The sequence below is a fragment of the Pseudophryne corroboree genome, chromosome 3 (assembly GCF_028390025.1).
Source record: "Pseudophryne corroboree isolate aPseCor3 chromosome 3, aPseCor3.hap2, whole genome shotgun sequence".
Classification (NCBI taxonomy): domain Eukaryota; kingdom Metazoa; phylum Chordata; class Amphibia; order Anura; family Myobatrachidae; genus Pseudophryne; species Pseudophryne corroboree.
Window position 1 is genome coordinate 683,903,263 of NC_086446.1, and position 24,560 is coordinate 683,927,822.

The following is a 24,560-nucleotide window of genomic DNA, read 5'->3' on the forward strand; positions in this document are numbered from 1 at the left end:
GTCTGTGGGGTCAGTATACACGCCATCCTCATCGGACGAAGTATCTGAAACATGAGTGGATTGTGAGGAAGTAATGGCACGCTTAGAGGACCCCTTGGTCTTAGACAAGCGAGAGTTAGATTTTTGTTTAGTCAATGAGTGATTCAATTGCTGTAACTGAGTGGACAGGAGATCTGCCCATGGCGGATTAACCGCAGGGACGATATGTGGCTGTAAAGGCACGTGAGGTCCCATAGGGGGCTTAAGTCTAGTTACCAGCGTAGTCAGTAAATTAGAGAAAGTAGCCCAATGCGAGTCGTGATGTGCCCGTTGCTACAGACTGACTGGGGGTGAGGGAGAGATGCAGCTCCAGGGCGGGAACATTTACTCTAAATGGCGCCCTGGGGCTGGGGGAGGGGCTACAGGTCAGAGCCTTATCCCCTTGCTGGACTTCACCACCGGGTACTGCGAGCCTTAGCAAACGGATTTTTGAGAGAATCCGACCTGTGCCCTTGCCCTGGTGGTTTAGTGGGGTCCCTGTACCAACACAATGTCCATGCCAGCGTGCACTGGCCGCCTCCTAAAGGCCGCGCAGGATCACGAATTACAGCGGGTCCCGTCTGGGGAACCCTCTTACCTCCTCCCTTGATGCGGCCACGCGATCCCGGAGAGCTGTGGTGAGTGTGTGTGCCTGACCAGCAGAACTGGAGCCCTCCGCTGTAAGTACCCGGCAACCAGGGCGCGGGAGTATACAGCGCCACCGGGGGAGGTGATGGAGCTGCAGCATGAGATGTCAAAATGACATCTAGCACTGTGAGTGCCTATGCTGCAGCCCTTGAAGTGTTCTATCCTCTTTAAAAAAGCTCTTTTCAGGGCTGCTGGAGCAGCCCAGCCTGTTAATGTCCTGCACTGCAGGCACCAACTTACAAACTGAGCTCCCGTGCACAGAGGCGGGGTTATAGAGGTGGCGGCACTGAGCATCTTGGGAACAGTCAAAGCCTGTTGGTGCCTCGGATCAAGATCCTACTTTACACCCCGATGTTATCCCTGTGGAACCCAGTGTACCCTGCTGCAGGAATCCCATTTTTCACCAATGCAAAACTTTCGGGGGTAATAGGATACCGTTGTAGGTTAGAGGTGTTGTGCTGTGTTTAAAGGCCGAACAGTTGAAACAGTCAGCAAGCAATTCATATAAACAGAGCCTCAGAACTATACAGAAAAACAAATGCTTATGATAAAAGACTATACAAACTAGCAAAACAAGATGTTTTACAGTTGTAACAAACTGATTATCACATTTTTGCATTTCATGTAAAACGTTTATTACATTTTATATGTTTAACAAGTCAAATAATAAACTGTATAGCCTAATAACGTTCTAAAACCATATTGCCTTGCAAACACAAAGAGGTAAAGAGATACAGGACACAAGCAATATCATGCCTGATAATAATAAATACAATAATATAATGGCTATTAGACAGTGTGTGCGGTCATCCTTCACCAGAAAGAACAGGCCGCTGTCTTCTCCAGCAACAGTGCCAAATATAGTGAGGTTTCATAAAAGGTGGCCATAATGGACAGTGATCTGGGTAGAATGGCAGAATTGGCATCTCTCTCTCTCTGGCCAGGATTACTCTCCCAGCTCATCCATTGATGCTACAGAAACTAATGAAGAACAACTAAAGCGTAGTCCATTGAGTATGTACATTTCAAAATCTATACAGTGATTTTTAAATACATTATTCATTAAAGTCCTCTTCTGCTCTGTTGTAGTCCAGTAATTTCTCATCCAGCCCGCAGCTTTCTATCAGTTCAGTCAGACTTATCTTTTTATTCTCTGTAGATAATGCGGTTTGGATTTCATAGAGCAAAAGCTGGCTACTTTTCCTCCATTTTTCAATAAGAGACTGTAGCTCAGTCAAATTGTTCTGAATTTGAAGACAAATTGCATTAATATAGTATTATAAAACAATGAAGCAAATTAGTTATATTTGGTAATATACAGTCTAGTTTTGCTTTCAGCCTTGGGATGCTGGAAATATACAAGTGCACTCGCTGGACATTGCATATATAAAGCCAGAATCACAGCTTGATTGCTCATATTATAAGATAAACAAATATGGTCGGTGTTACAATATATATTTGGTCACTGTTAGACTGCTCAGATGTCCTGCTATATATGAGTGACCTCACATCACTGCAATAACAATTTATCAGATTAATAACGGGTCACTTGTTATGGACTTTTATCAGTATATTGTTAAGGATTCATCTGACGTACATCTACACACTTTCTCTGGAGGAATGCATGTCAGTTCTTAAGTCTGTTGTAACTGTTACTGTAACAGCCATAAATTACATTGGAATGCTATTTATTCTACATTTTATACTTGTTTTTAGGGAGGAATTCAATTGTATGCGAATTGCCATTGCTGTGGCATTTAAACACCGGCAACAGTAGCCTGATTCACACCCTTTGCCTCACCTGAGTTGAACCCCTTTCGTTGAGAAGTGATCACTGCCCTATGGGGAAGATGACACTTTTGAGCGAGATCATGCCAGGGTAAAGTACTGACAACACTGTAATGACTGCAGATGGAGAACCAGCAATTAAATACTCTACAATCTCTAGCTTCACTTATGGGCCAGTGCTTTTGTGATTATGGACCCTGCATAAAAAGAAGCATTTTTATCACTTGTGTGACATTACCATTAACCATAATTAGGTAATGTAATATGTGGGAAAATGCTGAGAGTCCAGTTTATGGTCTGTAAAAGTGTATCCACCACCTAACTCAACAGGACAGATCAGTAAGATATAAATCAGCAACATCACTAAGGTTGTATATTCAATTAGGGTCGAAAGCTGCCGTCTGTCGAAAAGACGTCAGTTTTCGACTTTTTAAGGTCGAATCGTGATTCGACCTATTCAGTCCCCACTATTTTTATTCGACAAGTCGGGGATTCGGCTTGTCGAATAGTACGTGAATCGACGGTATAGCTGCCGATTCACGTACTTTTGAGGAAAACGGGGCCAAATTCGACAGGATTTGGCCCCGTTTCCGACCATCTCAGTCAGACACAAAAAAATGTTGGACTGAGATGAGGGACCTTAGAGGAGGAGAGGGGGGAGAGCCGCGGGGAGACGGGGGGACAGCAGCGCTACAGCACGAGCATGTGTCACAGCCGCGCCGCTCACGGCAGCGTCCACCTGGCTCTAGCAAGTGAGGTCACGCTTGCTGGAGCCGGGTGGACACTGCCGTGAGGTCTGGTGGCTGTGAGACATCCTTCTGCAGCGCTGCTCTCCTCCGTCTGCCCACGGCTCTCCCGCTGATCTACCCCCTCTCCTCCGCTCACAGGTCTCATCTCAGTTTGAATTTTTTTAAAGTCGAATTGAGATGGGATTGAATAGGGGTTGTCGGATCCATTCCGACAAATGCATGTCGGAATGGATCCAACCCTAATTGAATATACCCCTAAGGCTTTAACCAATTCATCAACCTCCCTTATAGATAACCCTATCCCAAACATGATAATGAATCACTGATGTAATAGTCTATTACCTTAGACCTATATAGTTTAACCATTTTCAGTCTCCTTAGAACTTCTTCCTTCTCTTCAACTCTCTTTAGCAAGCCCTTTTTTCCCTGAAGCATATGCTGGGGGTTAGTAGCACTACTAGGAGATGCTTGTTCATGAGTTTTGCCTTCTGGAATTTTTTCATCAGCAGATGAAAGAGGACTACATGTTTGTCCAATTTTCACAATATGTTCCTCAAGGTCCTGCGGGGATGAGGCATCCACAATACACTTTACCGGAATCTCACGCTCATCACCATCAATTTTTAACCTTTTTGCCACTTTACATGTTGAACTGAAAGATCTTCGAGATTTCCTAAGCCGTTCTCGAAGAGTTGCACTCATGGGCTATGAAAAGAAAAAATGCCTAATAATAAATTACACTAATGTTATGCAGATACAAGTTGATTGTATAAATGAAAATCAAAGTAAGGCTAACAAGTGTACATTGTCAAGTACTTATATACCAATTAAAAAAAAAAAAAAACAACAACACACATTTCCATACAGGTCTAATAAATTGCAGTATGTTACATACAGTACATCATGTGTATATTAGATACTAGTAAAGGGACCTGGCATACGCCAGATCAACTCAGTTTGTCCACTGCTCCGCCCCACCATACCCATTGTTCTGTCCTGTCCTTCCCCACTGTATATACTTACCCATCCTTCTCCCAAAGGTCTGCCCCATTGCATTGCTGTGGGAGGTTTTGGCAGGACAGTGTGTGCCCCAGCTCCCACTTCACAGAACCACTTACTGTGTACTGTATGTTCAGTTATTATAACAGCAAGGGAACCAGTCAGACTTGCCATCTAATTTTTGTAATGCAGTGACAATTGTGATATACCTAAATTATGCAGCTGGGTATCTTTATTAGGGCAGATAATGCCTCCAGGTCTAAATTTCACCATAGCGCATAGTCAAACTCGACAAGGACAGAATCATATATATTCTTCATTACAGGAAAAGTGTGGTAACTACTATTACCAAATTTGTGACAGAGAATTGGCATATACCCCTGGACCACTGCTCCAGAGACACATTTTCCTAAGTGTGCAGAGGATTGCCCCCCAAAAATAAGTTGTATTAGCATAACTGTTGTCTCTATTCCAAAATAGACTGATTTGTAATAGGGGGTGGGAAACCTGCCCCTCACACCTGATGGTCCTGGGCTCCTATTCTTTACATGAGTGTGAGGATACCGGGTTCCAAATCACTCAGTCATGGTGGTAGATGAAAAACCAAAAGTGGTTTATTGAACAGAATGGGTTATAAACAGCTCAGCACACTTCTGTGATCCAATTCTACACGACAATCCCTCCTGGAACTCCTGACAGAACATTACTTCTTAAGGGGGGTACACACAGAGAGATCCGTGCTTAAAATCTAAGCAATCTTGCTAGATTGCTTAGATTTTAAGCACGGATCTGCCGTGTGTATGCCCTCCAGCGATAGCGATGCGCGGGCTATCGCCGGTCCTACATTGAGCCTGCATGCAGGCTCAATCTAGCGGGTTGCTCACTTCACCGTTGTGTGAAGTGAGCGGCCCCCCGTCGGCTTTCCCCCTCGCTCAGCACATCGCGCTGTGCTGAGCAGGGTGAGAGATGTGTGCTGAGCGGTCTGTGTTAAGATCGCTCAGCACACATCTCTCCCGTGAGTACCCCCCTTTAGCCAGTCTCCTGCCACTCTCTGACCTTCTCTGTCAGATCTCTCTCTCTCTCCAGCAGAGCTCACTCCTCTTGTTATACACTCCCCTGTCTATTCATCGCACAAGCTGGTCAGTCAGGAGTGGAGACGAGGTGTCTGGACTCTTGTACACAATGGAGTGCACAGGATCAGATTACATGCACCTCCATACAGAACCTGTTTACTACATAACCTACTCATCCTAATCACATCTGAGTGTACAGCTAGGGGACTTACATTACAATGAACTGATTTAACTATGTTACTAACACTCTGGCCTAGACTTATTCAGTTAACAATTACATTGAATATATAATAACCAAATAAACTACATATACCAAATATAACAGATAAAATATAACTGTACAATATAATAACCACACAATACAATACAATATTGCCTAGCATATAACTAATAACATATTGGCAATTGGTGAAGTCCATGTGTAGGACCAGGGCTAGGAAAGTAACCATGTGTCTTTTACCACTGTGCGACACAAAGTGCCGGCTGTGTCATCACGTGTCGTCACAATGAGAAAGACAATTTGCTATATTTCAATGTATGATCAATATTCATCCACCATTGGGTGACATTTCAATGTGGAACTGGAGCAATGTATGGCATACATTGGCCCTCTTACCAATTGTGGTGTGTGTAAGGGGACTCAAAGCCATTACACATTGGGATACAAGTATTCTTATAGTTGTCACATTTATCTTTTTATTTATTGTTCGGTTTATTAATATTCTGTTAGCATGGAAAGATACAGGAAGAAATGAACTAAATGATGTGGCAATATGGGACCTCTGCAATAGTGTACGAAGGGTAACAAAACTGCAGCTTGCATACTTTGTACCTTGTGACCATTACCAAGTTTTTGTTGTTCATCATTTGTTTTATTGGTTAATGGGGTTTTGTTTTGTAATTGTTTTATAGATTGAGTTTGCTTGTTCTTACAAACACCCCCCCCACCACCCGAAAAAAAAAAACAACAGAAACACACTAATTTAAAAGCAGCTTGAGGGTCCCTATTAGTCCTTGAGACACACCCCTGTCCTGCAGACATATGTATATAACAGGTTGAATAAGCAATGACCTGTTCTCAGCACAGGTTCACTCTAGTCTAGTAATAGAAAGAAACAAATCTGTTCAATTTAAGTGTTTAACTGAGACTGCTCCTTTAACTCCCCTGAATATTGCAAGAATAGGATTTTGGTTACCTACCGGTAAGTCCTTTTCTCGTAGTCCGTAGAGGATGCTAGAGTCCACATTAGTACCATGGGGTATAGACTGGTCCACCAGGAGCCATTGGCCCTTTAGGAGTTTGAGAGTGTGGGCTGGCTCCTCCCTCTATGCCCCTCCTACCAGACTTAGTCTAAAAACTGTGCCCGAAGACACGGACACCTTCGAGAGAAGGATTTTACACAGATAGTGGCGAGATTCATACCAGCTCACACATAAAAGGCACATCAAGCTAACCTAGTTTGAAAACTCAGCAACCGCTGAAACATTACTTACCAAGAAACAATGCAGTACTCAACTAAAACGAAGTTGTACTGAACCAAATAACGTTAGCAGGAAAACGAAGCGCTGGGCGGGAGCCCAGCATCCTCTACAGACTACGAGAAAAGGATTTACAGGTAGGTAGGTAACCAAAATCCTATTTTCTCTTACGTCCTAGAGGATGCTGGGGTCCACATTAGTACCATGGGGATGTACCAAAGCTCCCAGAACGGGAGGGAGAGCGCGGAGGCTCCTGCAAAACTGATTTGCTGAACTTCATATCATCAGAGGCAAAAGTATCGAACTTGTAGAACTTTGCAAACGTGTTCGACCCAGACCAAGTTGCAGCTCGGCAAAGTTGTAAAGCCGAGACACCCCGGGCAGCTGCCCAGGAAGACCCCACCTTATGAGTAGAGTGGGCCTTGACAGACGTAGGACACGGCAAGCCTGCCGTAGAATACGCATGCTGGATAGTGAACCTGATCCAGCGAGAGATCGTCTGCTTAGAAGCAGGACACACAATTTTCTTGGGATCATACAGGACAAACAGAGAGTCCGATTTTCTGTGACGAGCAGTCCTCTTCACATAGATTTTCAGAGCCCTTACAACATCCAAGGACTTAGATGAAATTGAGGAGTCAGTAGCCACTGGCACCACAATAGGTTGGTTGATATGAAATGCCGACACAGCTCTATCTTCGTGGAAGATAAAGTATGGGCTTTTACAGGAAAAAAAAAATCACAATTCGGAACAAAGAGTTACCAATTGTGATGAACCGGCGCTATAATTAATAAATATCTTTATTAAAGAAAAATGCTTCAGCAGCTGAGTAAAAACAACTTGCCAAGTTGCAACAATTGGGAACTATAAAGAAAAGAATACTCTGCGCTTGAAACAATGTATCTAAAAAGTATATGTGCAGTCCGACACAGGAAAAAGATTGACTCAGTGAGGCTTGGATATAATTTAAAACAATTTATATGGTATCTCTTAAGAGCAACATTTATAACACACATTCAACATGCAATTAATAACAATTAGTACGTTCTAACACACAGACTATAATGAATGGGGATTTAAATAGCATGCAACATGCAATAAAACTGGTTCATATGAGCTCTTTCAGGTGGTGGTAATAAAAGTCAGAACACTGGCGTCCCAGTGTGTTATTATATATTTGTAACTCCCGCAAAGAGATTTTCAGTCTTATTTTTATATAAATAACAGAAGAAAAGATGCAACCTGTGATCGGTGCTCACGTGCTGGTTCCTGTATTAGAATGCAGTCAGGGTCCTATCTTCATAAAGGACCCTGACTGCATTCTAATACAGGAACCAGCACGTGAGCACCGATCACAGGTTGCATCTTTTCTTCTGTTATTTATATAAAAATAAGACTGAAAATCTCATTGCGGGAGTTACAAATATATAATAACACACTGGGACGCCAGTGTTCTGACTTTTATTATCACCACCTGAAAGAGCTCATATGAATCAGTTTTATTGCATGTTGCATGCTATTAAAATCCCCATTCATTATAGTCTGTGTGTGAGAACGTACTAATTGTTATTAATTGCATGTTGAATGTGTGTTAGAAATGTTGCTCTTAAGAGATACCATATAAAATGGTTTTAAATTATATCCAAGCCTCACTGAGTCAATCTTTTTCCTGTGTCGGACTGCACATATACTTTTTAGATACATTGTTTCAAGCGCAGAGTATTCTTTTCTTTATGGGCTTTTACATGACAAAGCCCCCAACTCCGACATACGTCTAGCAGAAGCTAAGGCCAACAACGTGACAGCCTTCCATGTAAGAAATTTGACCTCAACCTCCTGTAGAGGCTCGAACCAGTCCGATTGGAGGAACTGCAACACCACGTGAAGGTCCCAAGGCGCCGTAGGCGGCACAAAGGGAGGTTGGATGTGCAGAACTCACTTCAAAAGGTCTGAACCTCAGGGAGGGCAGCCAATTGTTTCTGGAAGAAAATGGATAGGGCCGAAATCTGGACTTTCACAGATCCCAACCTCAGGCCCATATTCACACCGGCTTGTAGGAAGAGGAGAAACCATCCCAGCTGAAACTCCACCGCAGGAAATTTCTTGCACTTACACCGAGATACATATTTTTTCCAAATTCGATGGTAATGTTTAGACGTTACTCCTTTCCCAGCCCGTATCAGGCGTTCAACCTCCATGCCGTCAAACGTAGCCGCTGTAAGTCTTGATAGGCGAACAGCCCCTGCTGCAGCAGGTCCTCCCGAAGAGGAAGAAGCCTCGGCTCTTCTTGCAGTAGATCCAGAAGATCCGTGTACCAAGCCCTTCTTGGCCAGTCTGGAGCAATGAGGATCGATTGGACCCTTGTTCTCCTTATGAGCTTTAGAACTCTTGGGATGAGTGGAAGTGGAGGAAACACGTACACCGACTGGAACACCCACGGAGACACTAGGGCGTCCACCGCCACTGCTTGCGGGTCCCTCGACCTGGAACAATACAGCCGAAGTTTCTTGTTAAGACGAGAGGCCATCATGTCGATCTGGGGTACGCCCCAAAGATCTGTTACCTCCTTGAACACCTCCGGATGGAGACCCACTCCCCTGGATGGAGATTGTGTCTGCTGGGGAAGTCCGCTTCCCAGATATCTACTCCCGGAATGAAGATTGCTGATAGCGCCAACGCGTGTTTTTATGCCCAGAGGATGATTCTTGTTACCTCTGACATTGCAGCTCTGCTCTTCGTTTCGCCCTGCCGGTTTATATAAGCCACTGTTGTCACATTGTCCGACTGCACTTGATCGGCACGATTTCTCAGAAGATGGGCCACTTGGAGAAGACCGTTGTAGACGGCTCTTAGTTCCAGAATGTTTATCGGCAGGCCGGCTTCCAGACTTGACCACCTTCCTAGGAAGGTTTCCCCTTGAGTGACTGCGCCCCAGCCCCGGAGACTTGCATCCGTGGTTAGAAGGATCCAGTCCTGAATCCCGAACCTGCGGCCCTCAAAAGGTGAGGCAGTTGCAGCCACCAGAGGAGTGAAATCCTCACCTTTGGTGACAGACGTATTCTCTGGTGCATGTGTAGATGGGATCCCGACCACTTGTCCAGGAGATCCAGTTGGAAGAACAGAGTGTGAAATCTCCCGTACTGCAGGGCCTCGTAAGAGGCCACCATCTTTCCCAGAAGGCGAATGCACTAATGAACAGACACCCGGGTTGGTTTCAGGACATCCCGAACCATCGTTTGAAGCACTAACGCCTTTTCCCCTGGAAGAAACAACCTCTGCACTTCCGTGGCGAGGATCATTCCCAGAAAGGACAACCTCCTGGTTGGTTCCAAATGATATTTTGGAAGATTCAGGATCCAACCATGTTCCCTGAGAAGCTGGGTCGTGAGAGCTATGGACCGTAACAGCTTCTCCTTGGACGATGCCTTTACCAACAGATCGTCCAGATACGGAATTATGTTCACCCCCTGTCTGCGGAGGAGAATCATCTTTTCCGCCATCACCTTGGTGAATACCCTCGGTGCTGTGGAGAGGCCAAACGGTAGGGCCTGGAACTGAAAATGACAGTCCAACAGTGTGAATCGAAGATAAGCTTGATGCGGCAGCCAAATCGGAATGTGGAAGTACGCATCCTTGATATCCAGGGATACCAGGAATTCCCCCTCCTCCAGACCTGCTATCACTGCCCTTAGAGACTCCATTTTGAACTTGAACTCCCTCAGAAAGGGGTTTAGTGAATTTTTAGTTCAGAATGGGCCTGACCGAACCATCCGGTTTCGGTACCACGAAAAGGTTTGAATAGTAACCTTTGTTTTGCATATGAGGTGGTACTGGCACAATGACCTGTGCCTCCACCAACTTCTGGACGGCTTCTTGCAGGACAGCCCCGTCTGCCAGCAGAGCTGGCAAGCCTGATTTGAAAAATCGGTGAGGAGGGAGATTTTGAAATTCCAGCCTGTACCCGAGACACAATATCTTGCACCTAGGGGTCCAGGCCGAAAGACACCCAGACGTGACTGAAATCACTGAGACTCGCTTCCACCGGCCCCACCTCCGAGGCGTGCAGTCCACCGGCATGCGGAGGACTTTGGTGTACCTGAAGCAGGTTTCTGTTCCTGGGAACCTGCAGCCGCAGGTTTCTTGGACTTGGGCTGACCTCCCCGAAAGAAGGTGTTGGACGGCTTGGCCTTTCTGGGCTTGGTAGAAAGAAAGGGCTGTGATGTAGCTGAAGAAAAGGGTTTCCTCGGGAGCAGGTGTAGCTGAGGGAAGAAAGGGTGACTTACCAGCCATAGCCGTGGAGATCCACGCATCTAACGCTACCCCAAAGAGAGCATGACCTGTGTAGGGTAGGATCTCTACACTTCTCCTGGATTCCGCGTCGGCAGACCACTGGCGCAACCTCAGTCCTCGTCAAACTGATACAGACATGGAAGAAATTCCCGCAGCCATGGAACCCAGGTCTTTCATGGATTTTACCAGAAATCCTGCAGAATTCTGAATGTTATGTAAAAACAATTCAACATCACATTTCTCCATAGTATCCAAGTCTTCAAGTAACGTGCCTGACCACTTTACTATAGCTTTGGCAATCCAAGCAATGGCAATAGTGGGACGTAGTATTGCCCCAGAAGCCGTGTACATGGATTTGAGCGTAATATCAATTTTACGATCAGCCGGCTCTTTCAAGGCGGTAGATCCTGGAACAGTAAAACCACCTTTTTTGAGAGTCTGGATACTGACGCGTCAACAATAGGCGGGTTTTCCCATTTTTTCCTATCTTCTACCGGGAAAGGAAATGCCACCAGAACCCTTTTAGGAATCTGGAATTTTTTATCCGGGATTTCCCAAGCCTTTTCAAAAAATAAGATTTTACTTACCGATAAATCTATTTCTCGTAGTCCGTAGTGGATGCTGGGGACTCCGTCAGGACCATGGGGAATAGCGGCTCCGCAGGAGACAGGGGCACAAAAGTAAAAGCTTTAGGATCAGGTGGTGTGCACTGGCTCCTCCCCCTATGACCCTCCTCCAAGCCTCAGTTAGGATACTGTGCCCGGACGAGCGTACACAATAAGGAAGGATTTTGAATCCCGGGTAAGACTCATACCAGCCACACCAATCACACTGTACAACCTGTGATCTGAACCCAGTTAACAGCATGATAACAGCGGAGCCTCTGAAAAGATGGCTCACAACAATAATAACCCGATTTTTGTAACAATAACTATGTACAAGTATTGCAGACAATCCGCACTTGGGATGGGCGCCCAGCATCCACTACGGACTACGAGAAATAGATTTATCGGTAAGTAAAATCTTATTTTCTCTGACGTCCTAGTGGATGCTGGGGACTCCGTCAGGACCATGGGGATTATACCAAAGCTCCCAAAACGGGCGGGAGAGTGCGGATGACTCTGCAGCACCGAATGAGAGAACTCCAGGTCCTCTTTAGCCAGGGTATCAAATTTGTAGAATTTTACAAACGTGTTCTCCCCCGACCACGTAGCTGCTCGGCAGAGTTGTAATGCCGAGACCCCTCGGGCAGCCGCCCAGGATGAGCCCACCTTCCTTGTGGAATGGGCCTTGACAGATTTAGGCTGTGGCAGGCCTGCCACAGAATGTGCAAGTTGAAATGTGCTACAAATCCAACGAGCAATCGTCTGCTTAGAAGCAAGAGCACCCAGTTTGTTGGGTGCATACAGGATAACAGCGAGTCAGTTTTCCTGACTCCAGCCGTCCTGGAAACCTATATTTTCAGGGCCCTGACAACATCTAGCAACTTGGAGTCCTCCAAGTCCCTAGTAGCCGCAGGTACCACAATAAGCTGGTTCAGGTGAAACGCTGACACCACCTTGGGAAGAAACTGGGGACGAGTCCGCAGCTCTGCCCTGTCCGAATGGACAATCAGATATGGCTTTTGTGAGACAAAGCCGCCAATTCTGACACTCGCCTGGCCGAGGCCAGGGCCAACAGCATGGTCACTTTTCATGTGAGATATTTCAAATCCACAGATTTGAGCGGTTTAAAAAGTGATTTGAGGAATCCAAGAACTACGTTGAGATCCCACAGTGCCACTGGAGGCACAAAAAGGGGGTTGTATATGCAATACTCCCTTGACAAACTTCTGGACTTCAGGAACTGAAGCCAATTCTTTCTGGAAGAAAATTGACAGGGCCGAAATTTGAACCTTAATGGACCCCAATTTGAGGCCCATAGACACTCCTGTTTGCAGGAAATGCAGGAATCGACCGAGTTGAAATTTCTTCGTGGGGCCTTCCTGGCCTCACACCACGCAACATATTTTCGCCACATGTGGTGATAATGTTTTGCGGTCACCTCCTTCCTGGCTTTGACCAGGGTAGGAATGACCTCTTCCGGAATGCCTTTTTCCCTTAGGATCTGGCGTTCCACCGCCATGCCGTCAAACGCAGCCGCGGTAAGTCTTGGAACAGACCTGGTGCTTGCTGAAGCAAGTCCCTTCTTAGCGGCAGAGGCCATGAGTCCTCTGTGAGCATTTCTTGAAGTTCCGGGTGCCACGTCCTTCTTGGCCAATCCGGAGCCACGAGTATAGTTCTTACTCCTCTACGTCTTATAATTCTCAGTACCTTGGTTATGAGAAGCAGAGGAGGGAACACATACACCGACTGGTACACCCACAGTGTTACCAGAACGTCCACAGATATTGCTTGAGGGTCTCTTGACATGGCGCAATACCTGTCCAGTTTTTTGTTCAGGCGGGACGCCATCATGTCCACCTTTGGTCTTTCCCAACGGTTCACAATCATGTGGAATACTTCCCGATGAAGTCCCCACTCTCCCGGGTGGAGGTCGTGCCTGCTGAGGAAGTCTGCTTCCCAGTTGTCCACTCCCGGAATGAACACTGCTGACAGTGCTATCACATGATTTTTCGCCCAGCGAAGAATCCTTGCAGTTTCTGCCATTGCCCTCCTGCTTCTTGTGCCGCCCTGTCTGTTTACGTGGGCGACTGCCGTGATGTTGTCCCACTGGATCAATACCGGCTGACCTTGAAGCAGAGGTCTTGCTAAGCTTAGAACATTGTAAATTGCCCTTAGCTCCAGTATATTTATGTGGAGAGAAGTCTCTAGACTTGATCACACTCCCTGGAAATTTTTTCCCTGTGTGACTGCTCCCCAGCCTCTCAGGCTGGTATCCGTGGTCACCAGGACCCAGTCCTGAATGCCGAATCTGCGGCCCTTTAGTAGATGAGCACTCTGCAGCCACCGCAGAAGAAACACCCTTGTCCTTGGAGACAGGGTTATCCGCTGATGCATCTGAAGATGCGATCCGGACCATTTTTCCAGCAGATCCCACTGAAAAGTTCTTGCGTGAAATCTACCGAATGGAATCGCTTCGTAAGAAGCCACCATTTTTCCCAGGACCCTTGTGCAATGATGCACTGACACTTTTCCTGGTTTTAGGAGGTTCCTGACTAGCTCGGATAACTCCCTGGCTTTCTTCTCCGGGAGAAACACCTTTTTCTGGACTGTGTCCAGAATCATCCCTAGGAACAGCAGACGTGTCGTCTGAAACAGCTGCGGTTTTGGAATATTTAGAATCCACCCGTGCTGTCGTAGAACTACTTGAGATAGTGCTACTCCGACCTCCAACTGTTCTCTGGACCTTGCCCCTATCAGGAGATCGTCCATTTTCTTTGAAGAAGAATCATCATTTCGGCCATTACCTTGGTAAGGACCCGGGGTGCCGTGGACAATCCAACCGGCAGCGTCTGAAACTGATAGTGACAGTTCTGTACCACGAACCTGAGGTACCCTTGGTGAGAAGGGCAAATTGGGACATGGAGGTAAGCATCCCTGATGTCCCGGGACACCATATAGTCCCCTTCCTCCTGGTTCGCTATCACTGCTCTGAGTGACTCCATCTTGATTTGAACCTTTGTATGTAAGTGTTCAACTATTTCAGATTTAGAATAGGTCTCACCGAGCCGTCTGGCTTCAGTACCACAATATAGTGTGGAATAATACCCCTTTCCTTGTTGTAGGAGGGGTACTTTGATTATCACCTGCTGGGAATACAGCTTGTGAATTGTTTCCACTACTGCCTCCCTGTCGGAGGGAGACGTTGGTAAAGCAGACTTCAGGAACCTGCGAGGGGGAGACGTCTCGAATTTCCAATCTGTACCCCTGGGATACTACTTGTAGGATCCAGGGGTCCACTTGCGAGTGAGCCCACTGCGTGCTGAAACTCTTGAGACGACCACTTGTACGGCCCCAGCGTCATGCTGAGGACTTGGCAGAAGCGGTGGAGGGCTTCTGTTTCTGGGAATGGGCTGCCTGCTGCAGTCTTCTTACCTTTCCTCTATCCCATGGCAGATATGACTGGCCTTTTGCCCGCTTGCCCTTATGGGGACGAAAGGACTGAGGCTGAAAAGACGTTGTCTTTTTCTCCTTTATACGGCAATACTTCCATGTGCCGTTTGGAATCTGCATCACCTGACCACTGTCGTGTCCATAAACAACTTCTGGCAGATATGGACATCGCACTTACTCTTGATGCCAGAGTGCAAATATCCCTCTGTGCATCTCGCATATATAGAAATGCATCCTTTAAATGCTCTATAGTCAATAAAATACTGTCCCTGTCAAGGGTATCAATATTTTCAGTCAGGGAATCCGACCAAGCCACCCCAGCGCTGCACATCCAGGCTGAGGCGATCGCTGGTCGCAGTATAACACCAGTATGTGTGTATATACTTTTTAGGATATTTTCCAGCCTCCTATCAGCTGGCTCCTTGAGGGCGGCCCTATCTGGAGACGGTACCGCCACTTGTTTTGATAAGCGTGTGAGCGCCTTATCCACCCTAAGGGGTGTTTCCCAACGCGCCCTAACTTCTGGCGGGAAAAGGTATACCGCCAATAATTTTCTATCGGGGGAAACCCACGCATCATCACACACTTCATTTAATTTATCTGATTCAGGAAAAACTACAGGTAGTTTTTTCACACTCCACATAATACCCTTTTTTGTGGTACTTGTAGTATCAGAAATATGGAACACCTCCTTCATTGCCCTTAACAAGTAACGTGTGGCCCTAAAGGAAAATACGTTTGTTTCTTCACCGTCGACACTGGAGTCAGTGTCCGTGTCTGTGTCGACCGACTGAGGTAAAAGGACGTTTTAACGCCCCTGACGGTGTTTGAGACGCCTGGACAGGTACTAATTGGTTTGCCGGCCGTCTCATGTCGTCAACCGACCTTGCAGCGTGTTGACATTATCACGTAATTCCTTAAATAAGCCATCCATTCCGGTGTCGACTCACTAGAGAGTGACATCACCATTACAGGCAATTGCTCCGCCTCCTCACCAACATCGTCCTCATACATGTCGACACACACGTACCGACACACAGCACACACACAGGGAATGCTCTGATAGAGGACAGGACCCCACTAGCCCTTTGGGGAGACAGAGGGAGAGTTTGCCAGCACACACCAAAAACGCTATAATTATACAGGGACAACCTTTATATAAGTGTTTTTCCCTTATAGCATTTTAATATATATAGTCATATCGCCAAATAAGTGCCCCCCCTCTCTGTTTTAACCCTGTTTCTGTAGTGCAGTGCAGGGGAGAGCCTGGGAGCCTTCCCACCAGCATTTCTGTGAGGGAAAATGGCGCTGTGTGCTGAGGAGAATAGGCCCCGCCCCCTTTTCGGCGGGCTTCTTCTCCCGTTTTTCTGAGACCTGGCAGGGGTTAAATACATCCATATAGCCCCCAGGGGCTATATGTGATGTATTTTTAGCCAGAATAAGGTACTATCATTGCTGCCCAGGGCGCCCCCCCCAGCGCCCTGCACCCTCAGTGACCGCTGCTATGAAGTGTGCTGACAACAATGGCGCACAGCTGCAGTGCTGTGCGCTACCTTATGAAGACTGAAAAGTCTTCTGCCGCCGGTTTCTGGACCTCTTCACTTTTCGGCATCTGCAAGGGGGTCGGCGACGCGGCTCCGGGACGAACCCCAGGGTGAGACCTGTGTTCCGACTCCCTCTGGAGCTAATGGTGTCCAGTAGCCTAAGAAGCCAATCCATCCTGCACGCAGGTGAGTTCACTTCTCTCCCCTAAGTCCCTCGATGCAGTGAGCCTGTTGCCAGCAGGACTCACTGAAAATAAAAAACCTAACAAAACTTTTACTCTAAGCAGCTCTTTAGGAGAGCCACCTAGATTGCACCCTTCTCGGCCGGGCACAAAAATCTAACTGAGGCTTGGAGGAGGGTCATAGGGGGAGGAGCCAGTGCACACCACCTGATCCTAAAGCTTTTACTTTTGTGCCCCTGTCTCCTGCGGAGCCGCTATTCCCCATGGTCCTGACGGAGTCCCCAGCATCCACTAGGACGTCAGAGAAATAGCATTTAATTCCTTTGACGCAGGGAAGGTTAGCGGGGCTTTCTTATTTTCAGTGAAGTAAGCCTCCTCAACCTGCTCAGGTGATATATCAGCAATATTAAACACATCTCTAATAGCCTCTATCATCAACTGCACCCCTTTAGCAAGAGATGCTGCCTCCCGCAACACATTCCTGTCACCGTCTGCAGTGTCAGAATCGGTATCCGTATCATCCTGCGCAAGAGCACGTTTATGTGAATATACAGCGGGGAGCCCTGAGGTACCAGAACTGGGCCAGACTGCCATAGAGTTCTGTAAAGCCTGAGTTGCAGATTCATTTTGTGCAACCCTATTTGAAATCTGAGAAATCATAGATTTGAGATAGGATAACCACTCAGGCTCCCTTGCTGGTATCTGTGCTAAACCAGTGCAATCCTGATTACATGGAATGGGATCATCCTGGGAGGACATATCCTCTGCAGCATATGACACAGAGTCCCTGGACATTGCTTAATGGAGACCACAGACACTCCACACACACACACACACACACAGGGGAGAACAGACAGAGTTTCACCCCCAAGAATGGCAAGAGAGACACAGAGATTGGAGCCAACCCACACACAGCGCTTTAATGTAAAGGGAGACTCCTACTAGCGCTGACTGTGCACCTTAATAGGTTACACAGTCTTAATGCAGCCCCCCCCCCCCCCCATTCTACAACCCCCTGGTACCATGAAAGATAGCTGGAGTTGCTGTGGAGGGACTTGCTCTTCCTGGACAGCGCTGTGCAGGCAGGAAAATGGCGCTGAACGCTGCTGGGACCGCTCTGAGAAGCTCCGCCCCCAAAATGGCGGTCTTACCGCTCTTCACAAGGATTATACTGGTCTGAGGTAAAATGCTGGCTGAGATCCACGGACCCCGACAGGCTTGCTGACCAGTGCAGGGTTCAGGCGCTGGCTCAGGGCGCCCCTCACAGCGCCGCACTAAGTACCGCTGAGCCTCCGGAGCGCAGTTAGTACTGCATTCCTACCCTGTTGCTGCCATCTTCACAGTGGCCCCCAGCTTGCTAGGGGGGTCGGTGACTCATTCGCCACTGATCTTCAGCTCTGTAAGGGGGTGGCGGCATGCTGCTGGGATGAGCAATCCCCTGTGGCGGGGAACGATCTATCCCCTCAGGAGCTCAGTGTCCTGTTAGCGGCAATAGTGGCTCAGACCCCGCAGGGCGGATACTACTCCCCACCCCCCTTAGTCCCACAAAGCAGGGAGGCTGTTGCCAGCAGCCTCCCTGTAAAATAATAAACTCTAAAAAAAAATAACTTTACTAAAGAAGCTCTGTAGAGCTCCCCTAGCTGTGACCGGCTACTCGGGCACATTTTCTAAACTGAGTCTGGTAGGAGGGGCATAGAGGGAGGAGCCAGCCCACACTCTCAAACTCTTAAAGTGCCAATGGCTCCTGGTGGACCCAACTATACCGCATGGTACTAATGTGGACCCCAGCATCCTCTAGGACGTAAGAGAAAAGTAGTTTTTAATACCATGTACGTTAAGTTTTATGACCCTTTAACTCTTGCAAGCAAAGATGATTCTAACATAGGCCCTCATTCCGAGTTGTTCGCTCGCAAGCTGTTTTTAGCAGCTTTACACACGCTAAGCCGCCGCCTACTGGGAGTGAATCTTAGCATCTTAAAATTGCGAACGAAAGATTCTCAAAATTGCGATTACACACCTCTTAGCAGTTTCTGAGTAGCTTCAAACTTACTCGGCATCTGCGATCAGTTCAGTGCTTGTCGTTCCTGGTTTGACGTCACAAACACACCCAGCGTTCGCCCAGACACTCCTCCGTTTCTCCAGCCACTCCCGCGTTTTTCCCAGAAACGGTAGCGTTTTTTCACACACACCCATAAAACGGACAGTTTCCGCCCAGAAATACCCACTTCCTGTCAATCACATTACGATCACCAGAACGATGAAAAAAACGTGAGTAAAATTCCTAACTATATAGCAAATTTACTTGGCGCAGTCGCAGTGCGAACATTGCGCATGCGCACTAAGCGGAAAATCGCTGCGAAGAAAATAAGATTTTACTCACCGGTAAATCTATTTCTCGTAGTCCGTAGTGGATGCTGGGAACTCCGTAAGGACCATGGGGAATAGCGGCTCCGCAGGAGACTGGGCACAACTAAAAGAAAGCTTTTAGACTACCTGGTGTGCACTGGCTCCTCCCACTATGACCCTCCTCCAAGCCTCAGTTAGGATACTGTGCCCGGAAGAGCTGACACGATAAGGAAGGATTTTGAATCCCGGGTAAGACTCATACCAGCCACACCAATCACACCGTATAACTTGTGATACTATACCCAGTTAACAGTATGAAATATAACTGAGCCTCTCAACAGATAGCTCAACAATAACCCTTAGTTAGGCAATAACTACATACAAGTATTGCAGACAATCCGCACTTGGGATGGGCGCCCAGCATCCACTACGGACTACGAGAAATAGATTTACCGGTGAGTAAAATCTTATTTTCTCTGACGTCCTAGTGGATGCTGGGAACTCCGTAAGGACCATGGGGATTATACCAAAGCTCCCAAACGGGCGGGAGAGTGCGGATGACTCTGCAGCACCGAATGAGAGAACTCAAGGTCCTCCTCCGCCAGGGTATCAAATTTGTAGAATTTTGCAAACGTGTTTGCCCCTGACCAAGTTGCAGCTCGGCAAAGTTGTAAAGCCGAGACCCCTCGGGCAGCCGCCCAAGATGAGCCCACTTTCCTCGTGGAATGGGCTTTTACTGATTTAGGATGCGGCAATCCAGCCGCAGAATTATCCAGCTGAAATGTGCTACAAATTCAGCGAGCAATAGTCTGCTTAGAAGCAGGAGCACCTATTTTGTTGGGTGCCTACAGGATAAAAAGCGAGTCAATTTTCCTGACTCCAGCCGTCCTGGAAATATAAATTTTTAAGGCCCTGACTACGTCCAGTAACTTGGAATCTTCCAAGTCCCTAGTAGCCGCAGGCACTACAATAGGTTGGTTCAAGTGAAAAGCTGATACCACCTTAGGGAGAAACTGGGGACGAGTCCTCAATTCTGCCCTATCCATATGGAAAATCAGATAAGGGCTTTTACATGACAAAGCCGCCAATTCTGACACACGCCTGGCCGAAGCCAAGGCCAATAACATGACCACTTTCCACGTGAGATATTTCAAATCCACAGTTTTAAGTGGCTCAAACCAATGTGATTTTAGGAAACTCAACACCACGTTGAGATCCCAAGGTGCCACAGGAGGCACAAAAGGGGGCTGAATATGTAGCACTCCCTTTACAAATATCTGAACTCCAGGCAGTGAAGCCAGTTCTTTCTGGAAGAAAATCGACAGAGCCGAAATCTGGACCTTAATGGAACCCAAGTTTAGGCCCATAGTCACTCCTGACTGTAGGAAGTGCAGAAAACGACCCAGCTGAAATTCCTCTGTTGGGGCCTTCCTGACCTCACACCACGCAACATATTTTCGCCAAATACGGTGATAATGGTTTGCGGTTACTTCTTTCCTGGCTTTTATCAGCGTAGGAATGACTTCCTCCGGAATGCCCTTTTCCTTTAGGATCCGGAATTCAACCGCCATGCCGTCAAACGCAGCCGCGGTAAGTCTTGGAACAGACAGGGCCCCTGCTGTAGCAGATCCTGTCTGAGCGGTAGAGGCCATGGGTCCTCTGATATCATTTCTTGAAGTTCTGGGTACCAAGCTCTTCTTGGCCCATCCGGAACCACGAGTATCGTTCTTACTCCTCGTCTTCTTTTTTTATTTTTTGTTTAGGCGGGACGCCATCATGTCCACCTGTGGTCTTTCCCAACAGTTTACCAACAGTTGGAAGACTTCTGGATGAAGTCCCCACTCTCCCGGGTGTAGGTCGTGTCTGCTGAGGAAGTCTGCTTCCCAGTTGACCACTCCCGGAATGAACACTGCTGACAGTGCTAAGACGTGATTTTCCGCCCATCGGAGAATCATTGTGGCTTCTGCCATCGCCATCCTGCTTCTTGTGCCGCCCTGTCGGTTTACATGGGCGACTGCCGTGATGTTGTCTGATTGGATCAGTACCGGCTGGTTTTGAAGCAGAGGCCTTGCCAGACTTAGGGCATTGTAAATGGCCCTCAGTTCCAGAATATTTATGTGTAGGGACGACTCCTGACTTGACCAAAGTCCTTGGAAATTTCTTCCCTGTGTGACTGCCCCCCAGCCTCGAAGGCTGGCATCCGTGGTTACCAGGACCCAGTCCTGTATGCCGACTCTGCGGCCCTCTTGAAGATGAGCACTCTGCAGCCACCACAGTAGAGATACCCTGGTCCTTGGAGACAGGGTTATCAGCCGATGCATCTGAAGATGCGATCCCGACCACTTGTCCAAGAGGTCCCACTGAAAGGTTCTTGCATGGAACCTGCCGAATGGAATTCTGCTTCGTAAGAAGCTATCATTTTTCCCAGGACTCGTGTGCAGTGATGCACCGATACCTGTTTTGGTTTCAGGAGGTCTCTGACTAGAGATGACAGCTCCTTGGCTTTCTCCTGCGGGAGAAATACTTTTTTCTGTTCTGTGTCCAGAACCATCCCCAGGAACAGTAGGCGTGTGGTAGGAACCAGCTGTGACTTTGGAATGTATAGAATCCATCCGTGCTGTTGTAGCACTTCCCGAGATAGTGCTACTCCGACCAACAACTGCTCCTTGGACCTCGCCTTTATAAGGAGATCGTCCAAGTATGGGATAATTAAAACTCCCTTTTTTCGAAGGAGTATCATCATTTCTGCCATTACCTTGGTAAAGACCCTCGGTGCCGTGGACAGTCCAAACGGCAGTGTTTGGAATTGGTAATGGCAATCCTGTACCACAAATCTGAGGTACTCCTGGTGAGGATGGTAAATGGGGACATGTAGGTAAGCATCCTTGATGTCCAGGGATACCATGTAATCCCCCTCCTCCATTCTTGCAATAACCGCCCTGAGCGATTCCATCTTGAACTTGAATTTTTTTATGTATGTGTTCAAGGATTTCAAATTTAACATGGGTCTCACCGAACCGTCCGGTTTCGGTACCACCAACAGTATGGAATTGTAACCCTGTCCTTGTTGAAGTAGGGGCACCTTGACTATCACCTGCTGGGAATACAGCTTGTGAATTGCCTCTAGCACAGCCTCCCTGCCTGAGGGAGTTGTCGGCAAGGCAGATTTGAGGAAAACGGCGGGGGGGAGACGCCTCGAATTCCTGCTTGTACCCCCTGAGATACTACTTGAAGGATCCAGGGATCCACCTGTGAGCGACCCCACTGATCGCTGAAATTTTTGAGGCGCCCCCCCACCGTAACTGGCTACGCCTGTGGAGCCCCCGCGTCATGCGGTGGACTCAGAGGAAGCGGGGGAAGAATTTTGATTCTGGGAACTGGCTGACTGGTGCAGCTTTTTCCCTCTTCCCTCGTCTCTGTGCAGAAAGGAAGCGCCTTTGACCCGCTTGCTTTTCTGAAGCCGAAAGGACCGTACCTGATAATACAGTGCTTTCTTAGGCTGTGAGGAAACCTGAGGTAAAAAATTTTCTTCCCAGCTGTTGCTGTGGATACGAGGTCCCAGAGACCATCCCCAAACAATTCCTCACCCTTATAAGGCTCTATGTGCCTTTTTAAAGTCAGCATCACCTGTCCAGTGTCGGGTCTCTAATACCCTCCTGACAGAATGGACATTGCATTAATTCTGGATGCCAGCCGGCAAAATATCCCTCTGTGCATCCCTCATATATAAGACGACGTCTTTAATATGCTCTTATGTTCGCAAAATAGTATCCCTGTTTGACAGGGTCACAGACCACGCTGCAGCAGCACTATCTGCAGGTCTCAGTCTAGTACCCGAGTGTGTAAATACAGACTTCAGGATAGCCTCCTGCTTTTTATCAGCAGGTACCTTCAAAGTGGCCGTATCCTAAGACGGCAGTGCCACCTTTTTTGACAAACGTGTGAGCGCCTTATCCACCCTAGGGGATATCTCCCAGTGTAACTTATCCTCTGGCGGGAAAGGGTACGCCATCAGTAACTTTTTAGAAATTACCAGTTTCTTATCGGGGGAACTCACGCTTTTTCACACTCCATTCACTCATTTGATGGGGGAACAAAACACTGCCTGCTTTTTCTCCCCACACATAAAACCCTTTTTTAGTGGTACTTGGGTTAATGTCAGAAAATAAGAATTTACTTACCGATAATTCTATTTCTCGGAGTCCGTAGTGGATGCTGGGGTTCCTGAAAGGACCATGGGGAATAGCGGCTCCGCAGGAGACAGGGCACAAAAGTAAAGCTTTCCGATCAGGTGGTGTGCACTGGCTCCTCCCCCTATGACCCTCCTCCAAGCCAGTTAGGTACTGTGCCCGGACGAGCGTACACAATAAGGGAGGAATTTTGAATCCCGGGTAAGACTCATACCAGCCACACCAATCACACCGTACAACTTGTGATCAAAACCAGTTAACAGTATGATAACAGAGGAGCCTCTGAAAGATGGCTTCCTAACAATAACCCGAATTAGTTAACAATAACTATGTACAGTTATTGCAGATAATCCGCACTTGGGATGGGCGCCCAGCATCCACTACGGACTCCGAGAAATAGAATTATCGGTAAGTAAATTCTTATTTTCTCTATCGTCCTAGTGGATGCTGGGGTTCCTGAAAGGACCATGGGGATTATACCAAAGCTCCCAAACGGGCGGGAGAGTGCGGATGACTCTGCAGCACCGAATGAGAGAACTCCAGGTCCTCCTTAGCCAGAGTATTAAATTTGTAAAATTTTACAAACGTGTTCTCCCCTGACCACGTAGCTGCTCGGCAAAGTTGTAATGCCGAGACCCCTCGGGCAGCCGCCCAAGATGAGCCCACCTTCCTTGTGGAGTGGGCCTTTACAGATTTAGGCTGTGGCAGGCCTGCCACAGAATGTGCAAGTTGGATTGTGCTACAGATCCAACGAGCAATCGTCTGCTTAGACGCAGGAGCACCCATCTTGTTGGGTGCATACAATATAAACAACGAGTCAGATTTTCTGACTCCAGCTGTCCTTGCAATATATATTTTTAATGCTCTGACAACGTCCAGTAACTTTGGAGTCCTCCAAGTCACTTGTAGCCGCAGGCACTACAATAGGCTGGTTCAGATGAAATGCTGACACCACCTTAGGGAGAAAATGCGGACGAGTCCGCAGTTCTGCCCTGTCCGAATGGAAAATCAGATATGGGCTTTTGTAAGATAAAGCTGCCAGTTCTGACACTCTCCTGGCCGAAGCCAGGGCTAGTAACATGGTCACTTTCCATGTGAGATATTTTAAATCCACCTTTTTTAGTGGTTCAAACCAATGAGATTTTAGAAATTCCAAAACCACATTGAGATCCCACGGTGCCACTGGAGGCACCACAGG

The 24,560-nt window shown here is 47.4% G+C and overlaps 1 protein-coding gene across 3 annotated transcripts in view; it reads right to left on the minus strand.

The window, feature by feature from the left end:
• Positions 1-1,276: 1,276 nt before the first annotated feature.
• Positions 1,277-24,560, minus strand: part of SFR1 (SWI5 dependent homologous recombination repair protein 1) — a 49,884-nt gene continuing 26,600 nt past the window's right edge. For 2 of the 3 annotated variants that reach the window (XM_063961966.1, XM_063961968.1), the window contains exons 3-4: positions 3,546-3,908; positions 1,277-1,910 (exon numbers count right to left, since the gene is read on the minus strand). In XM_063961966.1, coding sequence (XP_063818036.1) covers positions 1,722-1,910; positions 3,546-3,908 — 552 coding nt within the window. In that variant the 3' untranslated portion in view covers positions 1,277-1,721. Of the gene's footprint in view, positions 1,911-2,467; positions 2,506-3,545; positions 3,909-24,560 lie in introns of all 3 variants that reach the window. The other variant, XM_063961967.1, reaches the window with a different exon arrangement.